This window comes from Rhineura floridana, chromosome 14, assembly GCF_030035675.1.
Source record: "Rhineura floridana isolate rRhiFlo1 chromosome 14, rRhiFlo1.hap2, whole genome shotgun sequence".
Classification (NCBI taxonomy): Eukaryota; Metazoa; Chordata; class Lepidosauria; order Squamata; family Rhineuridae; genus Rhineura; species Rhineura floridana.
In genome coordinates this window covers 27,465,496-27,479,492 of record NC_084493.1, presented here as the reverse complement: position 1 = coordinate 27,479,492, position 13,997 = coordinate 27,465,496, and the positions used below count along the sequence as shown (strand labels likewise).

At 40.5% G+C, this 13,997-nt stretch overlaps 1 protein-coding gene across 2 annotated transcripts in view; it reads left to right on the top strand.

Moving 5' to 3' along the window:
* Positions 1-13,997, top strand: part of SCAPER (S-phase cyclin A associated protein in the ER) — a 306,133-nt gene that overhangs the window by 192,647 nt on the left and 99,489 nt on the right. For both annotated transcript variants that reach the window (XM_061595510.1, XM_061595511.1), the window contains exon 24: positions 7,091-7,206. In XM_061595510.1, the coding sequence (XP_061451494.1) occupies positions 7,091-7,206 (116 nt within the window). The remainder of the gene's footprint in view (positions 1-7,090; positions 7,207-13,997) is intronic.

The following is a 13,997-nucleotide window of genomic DNA, read 5'->3' as shown; positions in this document are numbered from 1 at the left end:
CCAAAAAGTAATTGTTATAAAAAAGCACAACACTGTAAATAAAGCAGCAAAAGAGAGCCTGCTTAAAACATGTTAAGTGAATTTACAAAATCCAGTTATTGTTACCCTTACCAAAGATACTAAAGATATATCCAAACAACACAAGCTTTCATCCGTCATCTAAAATGGACTGCCTTCACGGCGATCCAGACTTATGGCGACCCTATGAATAGGGTTTTCATGGCAAGCAGTATTCAGAGGTGGTTTACCATTGCCTTCCTCTGAGGCTGAGAGGCAGTGACTGGCCCAAGGTCACCCAGTGAGCTTCATGGCTGTGTGGGGATTCGAACTCTGGTCTCCCAGGTTGTAGTCCAACACTCTAACCCAGCCTTTCCCAACCAGTGTGCCTCCAGATGTTGTTGGACCACAATTCCCATCTTTCCTGACCATTGGCAGTGCTGGCTGAGGCTGATGGGAGTTGTGGTCCAACAACATCTGGAGGCACACTGGTTGGGAACCACTACACCACACTGGCTCTCCATCATTATCTAAACACCTGATGAATTCATAAGTGCATAGATCTCTGTGTTTCATGTGAAAGTATCTTCCACTCAAGGAAGGGCGGGCCACCCAGGAATTTTTATGAGCTGGCTTTTGGAAAATGTGGCAAGATGATGACCAGCATGTCTGGAAAACTGGTGTGAAGCCAAGTAGATTTGATTGCACTTTTTGCTCTAACTCAATTGAATCTGACTTAGGTTATACTGAAGATTGATTGATTGATTGATTGATTATTTGATTTATATCCCGCCCTTCCTCTCAGCAGGAGTTCAGGGCAGCAATTTAATGGCAAACAAATCAGTATTATCTTTTTGTAAAATATATTAGTCTTATGGATTGGGCAGGAATGTGTCAATGCAATTAAAGCTTTTCTATTTTTTTAAGCAGCAACAGGTTCCTACTGTTTCTGAAAGGCTACTATTCAAAGCCAGTTGTTTCTTTCAGGCTCTTAATAAGCCTCAAGTGGTTAATAAAAGTGGGCTATTTTACAGTCTAATTTTTCACAGTGTGAAATTTAATATCATGGTCAACTCCAAGACATATTTTTAACCTTTTCATTGAAAATAAAGTTCTTGCAATCAGATACAAATGTTTAAACAGGCTTAAGCTGTACCTCCTAATATGCATGTGTATAGCCTTTGAGCTGTATATTTTAGTTGGCCAATGGCATTTACCAAGACAGGGCAGAGTTTAAAAGTACAGTAGTTCACTTTGCTGCTTATACCAAGTTAGACCACTGATCCATCTAGCTCAGCATTATTGCTACACTAGCTGCTCTCCAGGATTTTAGGTGGGCGTCTTTCCCAGCCCTATCTGGATATCCCTGGGATTGGGCCTGGGACCTTCTGCAAACAGAGCCTTTGCTCTGTCACTGAGCCATAGCTTTAGCCCTTCCCTTTGCTGTGTAGTCACAAATTCTCCTTTGAATTGGACTGCAGCACTTTCATGAATACAGAACTGATATATGAACAAGCTTAGTGCATTGTGTCAGTATAAAGCAATTTGTACCTTGGTCGTTAAGTAAGCATTTTGCAACTGGTTTCAAATTGCTCCCAGTTTTGCAGTTTGTTTCTTACTGGGAGGGTTCTAGCCAACTGGTTACCTTGCAGAAGAGCAAGGGTTTTTGATCCAATGTGAAGGATCTGTGAGGTGAGACAAGAGGGAATGCCTCATTTAAGATGATGCTTGTTATAAGACGTGCAACTGCTAAAAACAAAATAAGCATGTTTTTTGCTTACACATGCTTTTTTAAACTTGCATGCAAATTTAATAGATTGGTGGACATCATATGAGTGTTGATCAATCAATCAATCAATGATATTGGTATAGGAGTTAAAATAGTTCTTTGCAAGCAAAAGACATACTTCCTCTCTTTTAGATGTTGCATGTGTATTGTAACAGGCATCATCTTAAAAGAAGCATTGACCTCCTGACCTTCTGTTTCAACAAGAGGAAATGCCTCCTCTAAGTTGGTTCTTGCCATCAAGAGTTTTTTAGATATATTTATAAATGCCTAGATATACCAGTTCTGTTGGCATGTTTTAACATTTTACCTTCAAAAATGTTAGATGTTAGATTTGCTAAAAGTTCCTCTCAAGGATAGCAGTAGATTTTATCAAGGGACCAGAGAACGTATAATCTACCCCTTATGAGGCATTTTCGTAGTCAATCCTTGAAGACCCATTTTCCTTGAAGGGTCCAACAAATCCGTTACTGAACAGGTGGCGATATATTTGAATGCAGTAATGTCTCTTAGACATTCAGTGATTGTCAGTTCTTAAACTGGCACTTTCTTTTTTTTTGGAGTTTGTGACTATGCATTTATACAGTTTGTATTTTCTTTAACGGTTGGTTGACCACAATAAGATGGTGTTGATGATGATGATATACTTCTGTTAAACTCACACTGGCCTTCCGGATGGAGGCCACTATTTAAACTCCCCAGCATGGACTGGAGTGGTACATTTCTTTCTGTAATCCATCCCTAGCTATCATCCCCCTCCAGGCTGCCTGCTTATCCAGCCTGAGCCACTAGAGACTGTTCGCCTCCCTCGCCAGTGACTGGCACAAAAAGGGGCCCCTTCCATAAGGCAGGAATCTGTACTTGTGATTATAAAATAAAAATGTAGTGGTGGTAATCAGCCAGTTAAAACAAAACAGAGATGCATTATAACAGATTTGTACTAGCACTATTTTTATAATTTCACTGCAGAATGATCTACTGAACATTGGGAGGGGGCATGATTTTTAAAACAAACAAACTAGTTAACTAGCAGGTTTTCATCTCTTCCAATCCTGCTGGTATCATTTAGGAAAAGGTGCTATTATAGAGGTGCCACAGATGCCAGACCCCTAGAGATTCACCTCTGTCTTGTAAATGAATGTGCAGAGCCTTGTTCCCCATCTGCTGCCTTTGGCTAAAACATGCAGAAGCTCTCCACCACCACCACCCGCCTTGATCACAAAGGACATAATTATTGTCTGTGAAAGAGTCAAGTACAAAGACAGTTCATCCAGCCTGACCGCCACTTCTCTACAGGCCACCAAAGATTAACAGCTGCTTCTCCTTTGATTAGGTTAGGTAATAATAGTTACTATAGTTAATAATTGGATGGATTCCCAGGCTGTGTCATTCAGGTTTAGGTTGTCATTTTTTGCGGGCATGTAGCTGAGCTGTATTATTGGAAGGGAGCCTGTAATCCTATTAGTTGCCACTAATCCATTAAGACGTTGTATCAGGTAGGGAAATAAAGGAGCTCCACACAGTCAGGGTTCAGGCTTTATTCTGTGTCAATAATCAGATCTGAACAAAAGTTTAAAAAGTTTTAAATACAATATATACATTTAGGGAGGTTTTAAGAGGTTTGTGTATTTGGGCCTATTGTTTTGTTTCCGTACACCTACATATTTTCTACCTGCGAAAACACTGACGGTCTTTCACAGTTTAAAATAGCAGTGGCAATTTAATAAAATACGATACAGAAAAGGAAAGAGGACAGGTAAGGAAATCAGCAAATTCAGATATTATGGCCTCAGAAGGAGGCGGTTCTGGGAGAAGAGCAGTTGTCAGATGGCCTTTGGTCAGGCTAATGGAAGGAGCCTTGCTGTTGTACCTCTGATGCAGCCAGGTGGGATGACCTTTGATGGAGACAGATGTGGGAGGGGAGGAACCAAATGGCATTTGGGCCTCAGCAGGCTGGGGGCGGGGTCACTGTCTCGCCTCTCCCTCTGCTGCAGCCAGGTTGGATGGCTGCTGATGGAGAAAGTTCCAGGAGAAGAGGAACTGCCAGCAGTTAGTTTATTGATATAAGCAAGTTATCATTTTGCTGGCTATGCTGGTTTGAATGCTTCTGATCAATTTTAGGCTTAAAGATTATCTTGTTTGCAGCTAAATCTACTTTGATAGGACACTGGGCAAGATCATCATGATATTTTCAGTGTTTTTTTCCAGTAGGGCAATGGGACACTTCTGAAAACTGTCCTTAATGGGGCTGAAAGTTCTCAAGGGGCAACTGTTCTGAAACGCGGAGCAAGCCTTGGAAAAGGGCATCGCCTTTTACCATTATCCCTGTCCAAATGCTTGCACAAAGAGAACTAAATTTGCTGTGGTATATATTAAAGCCAAAGTTGCATGCTAACTTGACACTTTATACTCGACTTCTACCTTCGATGTTTTAATTTATTTGCTTCACTTTGAAGCATGGAAGGAGAGAAATTCAATTCAGTTTGCATTTAAAGCTGAATCTTTCAAATGTGCACTTTCTGAAACAATTTGAGAACCGAAACACAGCCATTGTTCAAATTTGCACATATCCAAATTTTGCAATGCGGTTCTCCAACCAAAGAATGTTTACAAAAATTAAAATTCTCCATTAATAATATGGGAAAGTGTGCATAAAAATGTGTTAGTGGAAATAACATAAAAATGCATTAGGAGAAATGGCTTGCAAAATGTGTACATTGGTCAAAACTGCATACAAAAATGTGTATTAGGAGAATTTCACACTAAAATGCTGAAGAATTTTCAGGAGTTGTTTTTTTTTTTAAGCAAATTGCCATAGCAATGTGGAGAACTGAATTTGAGATTGGGAAAATGAGAAGTTAAAAACTGAAATTGACAGATCCTTCCATTCCTACTTTGAAGTTTTTATGAAACATTGTTTTCTGCAAATACTAAGAGCCCTTAAACAGCGCTCTGTGGCTTTTAGCTGAACAGATCAAGGCTGAGATTCAAGAAACTGATGTGAGATGTGGTCAACACTTTGGGCAGCCTTGGTGGGGATATTTTTACTCTTATTTATTTTGTTTTAACCTGTCCTTCACCAAATAAGTGATCCCAGGGCAGGGTACATCAAATATAAAACAAATCTTTTTAACAATACAACAGTTCCAATGAACGCATTAAAAACAATATAAAATCAATCTGTATACGCCTTACTTTAAAAAAAGTGGTCTAATGCATCAAGAACAACTGCATTAAAAATCTGCCTAAAGAGGTATGTTTTTAGGTGGTGCCAAAAATCAACCAGTGTTGGTGCTAGCTGGATTTCAAGAGGGAATGCATTTTAAATCAGCAACTTTCAAGGTGCTTTTGAAAGTCTCCTCAATTTCAAAAGTGGCTTGACTATATGAAGTTGTCCTCTGAATCAAATCATTGGTCCATTTAGACTACTCTTTCTTGCTAGCTGCCAGACCCTGATTGATATGGGACCTCCTCGGAAGCAGGATTGGGGAGACCCAGTGCATGATGAGACCAGAAGGATTTTGTGCCCTTTATGAATGACACATCCTTGAATCCAGAGACTTTGGAGATATGCTCCAAGGTTAGGCCCATGCCACAGGACCACCACTACCCGTGATCACTCCCTAGACAGAGGCAAACTCAAAGGTACTTGCCTGGAACATTGAGGCCGTCCACCCCCCAGTTCTGCTTCTGAGAAACAAGAGCCTGACTTAAGTGTTTTCAGGATCAGGACTTCCACTGATGTATTAGGAAATTGGGGCTGCAATTTGATAAAAACCTCAATTGCTATCAAACTATTATTATTTATTATTCTTATTTGTTACATTTATATCTCGCCCTTCCTCTCAAAAGAGTCAAGGGCAGCAAACACCAAAGTATTAAAACAATACAATTAAAAATAAAATAAAAACATATTTAAAACATTGAAAAAAATTAAGAACATATAAAAAACATCTAGAACAACTACACAGGAAGCTGCCACTGCATTAGACCATTATGCCATCCAGCTTAGTGCTGTCTACGCTCACTGGCTGTGGCTCTGCAGAATTTCAGGCAGGGGTCTCTCCCAAACCTACCTGGAGATGCCAAGGATTGAACCTGGGGCCTTCTGCATGCAAGGCAGATGCTGTACCTCTCAGCTATGGCCCTTCCCCTAAAAACATACAGTGCTATATAGCATATAGGCCAGGTCCCTATTCCTTGCCTTAGCTACCTTTCCAATAGCTCCTCTGCTCTCCCATATCTCAGGCTCTGGCTGTAGCACTAGCCTTTCCTCCTAGCTGAACAGCTCCCCAATTTTGTTTGGACGGTCATGCCTTAGTGGCCACCCACACAGGAATGGAACAACTGCTCTGTACTCCAGCTAGCAAGAGTTGGATGCATAGGTCTCTTCTGTAGAAGTCCTTTTTCCTTTTAGCTGGAGGTGCCAGGGCTTGAACCTGTCATGTTCTGTACACAAAGCATGTACTCTACCACTGCACCATGGCACCTCCCTTATGTGGCGTGGGAGGCTGTGATTCCAAGAAATACAAGTCCAACCCCTCCTCCCTTTGAACATGTGGAACTAGCTGTGCAGTTCTCTGTATCCTGGCCAAACTACCCAAATGTCACCTAAGTTCATACATTCTCCATGCAGCCCTAGCATAACTGAAAGCAAACAATTCCTAAGGCAAGTAGAGTGAATCATTGTAAAAAATGGTGCAGGGGAACAGTAATAAGGTCCTTTTGCTTTACATTGCTTGGTTCATGTGTTTACTCATCCACAAGAGAATTGGCTATAGGTAGTTCCCACTAGTGGTTGCCAAGGTTTCTCCAAAATAGAGTTGAAGTGCGAGGAGTGTCTTTTCTTTTCCCTAATTATCTGGCTAAAATCCAAGGAACTGTTTGACTAGATCTGCATACCCAAGGGGACTTTTTGCTTGGCTTGCATTCCTCAAATAGCCACGTCTTATGCCACATGGCAAACTGCTTATAGAAATTGAAAAGGCTTCAGTGGCATGGAGGATCATGCCTGGAAGTCAAAACATCCCACTGGGCTTGTCAAAAGTAGCTCTTTGGATCCTGACCCATATCTTGGTGCTTAGCTGAACAATTTGTAGACAACATTTTAATCGGACACACATACCGTGTTCAGGCATCAAAGGAAGGTTCATGCCTACTTTTCCAAGGACTTGCTGTACCCCATTGTACGAGTTTATAGCACTGAGCAGAAAACATATGCAATCTGACAAAACTTTGCCTGATAATTCACTAAAATATTTTGACTCATTAATTTTGCATTTTTGTGTGTGTTTGTTTTCAATCCAGAATACAGCAGATCAGGTTGCATTTCACGTTGCAGGGGGATTTACGGCCCTGGAGCAAGTCCTTCAAGTTGTAACAACTTCTGCCAGTCTGAATGCAGTTTCACGAATCCCTCTGAAGTGAGTACAGTGCTTCGCTTGCCTTTTTTGTGTGGTCAATAAATTAATGGCATCAGTGGTTAGGACTATTTTTCTGGCTCTCATTCTGCCTGGCCTTGCTATTTATTGCTCTGTAACTGATGAATAGTTACAGAGGGTCTTTGCAGAAGATTTTTATGGCTGTATCCTGCTTTTGAAATCCTGAGTCCAGAACAAGTTTTTGAATTATTTATTGATTTAAAATATTGATATGCCAGCTTTTGAGAGTTAAACTTTTTCAAGGTGGCTTACAATAAAAACACAGAAATACAATTAAAATGTTCATAGATAAAATACTAGGGGAGCAGCACTAATAAAAAGGGCAGCCCACCTAAAATGACTAAAATACAATTAAAGTAATATTTGATGGCTTTGAGCATACTGTCAAAAGCATGAGCTTGCCAGTGTTGAGTATTTGTACAAAGAAAGTTCTCTTCCTGTCAGTAAACAGCACAGAAAGCTGTCCCAAATACATATAGGTGCCAGCTCACTGTAGGATCATTTTTCTGCTCCCGTGAACCTATTTGGCAACAGAGGTGATTTCCCTCTGTCCTAGCCTTCTGAGGTCAGACTGAGGTACTGGTTTGCTGGTGGTAACGTGTGAACCTCCAACCCCTGGAGCTGAAGAGCTGTCACATGCAGGTTTTCTTTTTTAATATATTTATTCTATTGGTGTGATCTGTAGCAAAAGCAATGATCTGTAATTTCAAAATGATTCTTGCTGAAAAGAGGGGAAAATATTTTCAGGTGAGTTGACTCATTTAAATTATTTTGCGTTGGGCAACAGTTCTGAAACCTTATAATTCTTGAATACCTTCTGCAAATTATCTTTCTGTTGTCTCTTTGTGTATCAGATCACCATCCACGTGCAAGCCTCATTTAACCCACTGCAGTTCCCTACCTTCCCTCTTTCTAGTTCGACCTTATCCTCCTATCCCTTCCATTAAAATAGGGAGAAAAGAGGGAGGACCCATGCATGTTTTATTCAATGTTTGGGCAAGTCTTCTTCTCTTTTGCTAACCTATGGGTGAAATTGGGATATAGGTTGATGATTTGGTAGAAAGAGTAGCTGACGCTAATTTTTTTCATCAAGCACTTCTTAGCCAATATTTGGCCCCTGGGCATGGTCTTGAAGGCACATGTTGGAGCATCCCAGCTGAGGATAAGCTGATCTTGACTCCAGTTGGTGTTTGGATCAAAGAGCACTTAGAAACCCTATGTATGCCCCTTCTTGAGTTCCGAAAAGCTGGGGTATAAATGGAATAACTAATAATGAATAATACTCCTTCAATAGTACTAATCTCCTCATTTAAGAAATACTGGCTCAGCATATGCCATTGAACCTTCTGTAGATGATTCAGTCCTGATACAGACATAGGCTTAAATCTTAACTAAGTATACTGGTGGAAATGCCCTATAAACAGAGTTCCACTAACAGGATACTCTCACCAGTGGAAGGAGGGAGGCAGCATTGTTTTGGTGATCTTCCTTTCTCCCTCCAGCCCCTTTGCCCCTTAAAAATCTGCTCCGGAGGGTTGGGGGAGGGACCTTCTGAAGCAGCATGCAAGGTGGCATGGGAGCTTCAGAGAGGAGAGATCAGCGAAAAAATGCCACCCCATCCCATACTCCAATAGGAGATTTCACTAGATCCCAGTTTCCTCTAGAAAAGAAGGATCCCTTCAATTCACGGAGGGCTGGTTAGGGTCCAAGCCATAATGCTTAACTGTGGTTAGCTCTAACCATGATTTGTTGCCTGGTTAAGATCCTAAACATATAGTGAAAGGAAGGAATTTGTAGGGAGTTACCTTGCCAGCAGAGAGACTGGAGAGATGAGAAACTGCACCAATCATGGCTTGCTCAGTGCAGCTGTAATACTTAACCATGGTAAACACAAACCATGGTTTCACATTGCAGACAATCTTTAACCATAGTTTAGGTTGTTCATTTGTAAGCCTTAATTCTGATTAAGGAAAACAAACTATGGTTGAGTCTGCATCAGACCTTGGTTTGCCCTTTCTGTTCCTCTTGAGAGATGCAAACTGAAAACATGCTAGAGAAATTTTTTATCACCAAGGATCTGCAAATAATATTTTAGATATTTGTCACTATGTACATGCCAATATCCTGATGTTTATGAAGATCATTATAAATATGTAGAGAATACACCTCAAAAAAAGGGGGAGTGGAGTCATATGTTCAGCGCCCAGAGAGCTATTGCTAGTCGGGCGGTATATAAATTTAATAAATAATAATAATAATAATAAAAATGGAACTTCAGAGAAGGAAGTTCTCGGTGAATACTGAGCTTCCTTCCAAATTGTGTGAATAGAGCCTTTTGTGAGGGTTGCTGAATTTCTGTGATGCCTTTGGCAATGATTCCAGTTGCAGGTTTAGGATAAGCATACAGTTAATCATAGATAAACTTTTGCAAAGACTAATTGTATTGCTTCAAAAGAAGAAAGGATCCCATGTGATTCTAGCAGAAGACTGCATGGTATCAAAGCAATATTTCTCAGTCATTGCAGCTGCACATTGTGCACATGATTCTCTCATTTTCAGCAATGATGAGAAACCAGTAATCATTTTAAGTGTGCCTTAAAAAGTTTATATTGTACAGGCAGCAGCTTCAAACCCATCTCTCCACTGTCATTACCACAGAGATCTATGTGTGTAAGGATGAGAAAAGTCTGTCTAATACTTTAGGAGGGGCCCAAGTAGTTCATGGTTGTATGTGGGGGGAGGAAATCCTTTTTTTACTATTGCTTAAGTTGCATGTAATGCTAAGCCAAACTATGGCTGAGCAAGTATGACCAGAGCAAAAATTGTGTATGTTCAAATTGTGAAGTTCAAAAAAGCTTTGCTCGTCCCCCACACCACCTGCTGCTACATTACCTGGAGCTAAGCCATAATTTGGCTTAGACTTATTTGCAAACCTGGACTCATGGTTTGTCTTACTCCCAATAGCCATGAGCTGTATAACCAAGGCTTGTTCTTGGTTTCCTCCTTGTGGTTTGGGAGAGACAAACTATGAGCCTAGGTTTGCATGTAACACTAAGCCATACTATGGCTTGCCTCTAGGTAATGCAGTAGAGCTGGGGAAGGAGCACAGTGGCATTGTTTTTCATTCTGGGTCCCTGCATGCTTGCTCATTCTTGCTAAGCCATAGTTTATCTTGACGTTGCATGCAAACGAGGCCAGTATTAGTTAAGGTTAGTCTTCTCTACGTTCTATCCTATAGCTTTGTAGGTGGATTGTTGAAGAGAGAATCTGTTTCATTAGACATCTTTTAAAAATCATCAGAAGTCTTCCTAATATAGTTACCAAAAGCAATAGGCAAATGCCAAATATTTTGTCCATGCAGTTATATAACTGAGGGTAAGAACCTGTCTGCTAAGTATAATACAGAACTGGCAGATTTATAAACCCTTTTAAAGCAAATGGCTTAGCATAAAAACCCGAGATGAGGCCCTTCAACGCAACTTTTCAAACATAAATTACATTGGTGTTCTGAGAAAATATGACAGCAGTTTACGCAATGATTTAAAAATACCTGTTAAAGGTATTGTGGCATGTGCCAGTGAAGAAAAGACTGCCAGGTTATACAAGGGCAGTGTGTGGGTGTGGTGAGGAATCCTTTGGAGGTAATGGAGCCCTGCCACAAATTGTTCCCAAAGCATCATGGGAAGAGGGTTCTCATGCTGCTGGTGGTAGCATGTGAAACGCCCCCCCACCCATGAAGCTGAAGAAAGGAGAGACCATGACAAAACTAGAGCTCCTCACAAGCTACATACAAGAATAATGAACATGATGATGATGATTTTAGTTGTGTGTGTTTTCAGAATAGTGAACTCAAAGCGACTTCCAAAAACAAATATTAAAAGCAACTATAAAAACAAGAATAAGAACAACCTAAAATGCTCAGCCAGTAATACATATAAAAGAGCAGATCCAACTCAACCCCACCCCAATAAAAGATAAGCAGAAAATTAACATCCAAAGACCTGGACGCATTAAAAAAAAGTGTGACACCTGAAAAGAGATAGTGATGTCACTAGGCATCCCTTCCTAGAGAGAACATTCCACAAGCAGGGAGCCACCACTGAGAAGACCTGTTCTTGTGTCACTACCCTCCTCTGCTCCCTCAGAAGAGACATACAGAGAAGGGCTTAAGAACAGGAAGGGAATAACAGACAAAGAAACCTTGGATAGTGTGGGATTGTGTGTTATCAGACCTATCCAGTTAAAAGGTTCCTCCCTCCCCACTTTAACAAGATGCCACACCTTTTGCAAGTCTCACTTTAAGCAATGCTTACATGTAAAGGGATCTTTGCACAGATGGCCCTGCTGACCCTAAGGAAGCAGGTGAGTAGTGGCCCAAGAAGGAGCAAGGCAGGGTGCTGGATTTCCCAAGCAAAATCCACTCTGGACAGAAGAAAGTGTGGCAAACCTTGGGCTGGGCCAGGCCTGGGTCACTCCAGACAGGCTTATTCTGCAGGCCAGGAGAAACTAGCATGTAGGGCCAGCTGTCAGTTTGGGGAGGTTGCTTGCAAGACTTCTCTGAATGTCTCAGCAGTATGCATTTTACAGATTTCCTCTTTGACATATTCTGTGCAACCCTTACTAATATCAGTTGTTATTTTTTGGTTTCAGTGAATTTTAATTGTTGTTATGCATTACGTTTTTAAAAAGTCTCCGGTGATATTTTAATAATTAAACTATTTATGCTTATGGGTGTGAGGAGATTATATAAACTGTTATCCACATCTCTTTTTTCAAAATCCTGGCAGCATGGGGCAGCTCAAAATCTTAATCCCATGTCTACAAGATAAAGCTTTATTATAGTAAAGATTTACCGGTATGCCTCTTGTTTTGGATTTGCCATTATTATAAGATCAGCAGGGTAGCCAGTGCTGTGGGAGGGAAAAAGTTACATTTGTTCAAGGAATAATGAAGGTTGGCTTCCCCCACTGCCACCAAATGAAAGATACTTTTAATATTGTGCTATTACGAGCCATATTGGGGTACAGTTTTACCTTGGGCATCTGCAGAAAGTCAGCAAGAATGGCACATCAAAACCCACACATGAATGTAGGAAGAGGGCTCACACTGCCGCTTCTCACATTACTCAGGTTTGCTGCTGAATGCGCTTGACAGGGACAACCTCCCACACTTGTGTACCTGTATGAAACCTGCTGAGACATTTTGTACAGGATTGGGATTTGGTTAGGAGTTAATATATTTATACAGAAATTTTTATCCCACCCTTCTAATGCCTATGCGCCACTCAAGACAACTTATAACAGTGTTAACAATTACTATAAGAGGACTGTTTCTTGCCCCGAGCTGTTTGCAATCTTAAAATTCAGCGCAGGAGAAATAACAGAGGGAAGGACATGGAGGCAGTTTATTTATTATACATATGCACCACTTTTTCTCCAAGGGAAGCTGCCTTTTACTGAGTCATACCATTGGTCTGTCTAGCTCAATATTGTCTACTCTGACTAGTAGCAGCTCTCCAAGGTTTCAGTCAGGAGTCTCTCCCAGTCCTAGCTGGAGATGCCGTTGGGGATTGAACCTGGGACCTTCTGCATGCAACGCAGATGCTCTCCCACTGAGCTATGACCCTTCCCTGAGTTCAAGGCAGTATACATGGTACACAGACACACACTATTCAGAGGCTACCAAGGTTATTTATTTATTATTTATTTATTATTTCAATTTATATACCGCCCTTAGCAGAATAGCTCTCAGGGCGGTGAACAAACAAGGTGGTGTTTGTGGTGTTTCCTGTTAAAAACACAAAAGTCAGGTGGTTCAAACAAATCATACACAGATTTATAATCAGTAGTGTTTGCCATTACAAAACTGGCTAGCATTCAGAGAGCTAGCTCTTTTAGATGCCCCAAAGAGATTAGTTTTGTCTGTTTCTTCCCTCCTCTTTTGAACAGCATGCCAATGTGCTATATCCCCAACTGCTTTTGAAAACTCCTCCAGTAACAGGTTGCCATGTGTGGCTGCGGCTGGATGGAAAACACAGGTCCAAATCCTTATTAGACACACAAACCTATAATACATTCCTTTGGATCCTGGCCTATCTCTATAAGGCTAATAAAATGAGATATTAGAGTGGTTAAACTATGGCATTATTTCAGTTTGCAGTAGCTTTTAATCACTTCACCTCCAAATATTTCATTTTCATTGAAATATAGTGAATATAATCAACCTTCATATAAATCATACAGATTTTTATATGCCATAGTTTGTTACTGCCAGACTCATTTAAAAAAATATTATACTAGGCAATGAAGTATGAGATTAAGTAATCTGAGGTTTTAGAGAAAGTGAATGAGTGTCCATACGCATGAAAGTACATGCAAACAAACTTCTTATGTTGTCTGATTTTCAAAGAACAATACTAAAGATTCAAATGGTTTCTCTGTAGGCTTGGAACTGCACTCAGGATGAATATAATACTTCAGGGCAATTATTACCTAATGTATGACTTTGCAGGAAGGTTGGATGCAAATCCCTTAACACTTTCATTAGCTTCTGTTCCAGAATTACTGGACATAGGCTGTGTTCACACGTTGTGGTAGACTGCCATCTCTGTTTTGTTTTTGGTGCCTATTGAAGACCTTCCTCTTTCAACAAGTCTTTTAAGTAGGGACCTTATCCCAGTCTGCATTTGTGTTGGAAATGGTTTTAGGGTTTTTAGTTTTACAGACTATATAGCAGAAGGTCAAAGACAACTAAAGGATGAAACAACATATAAA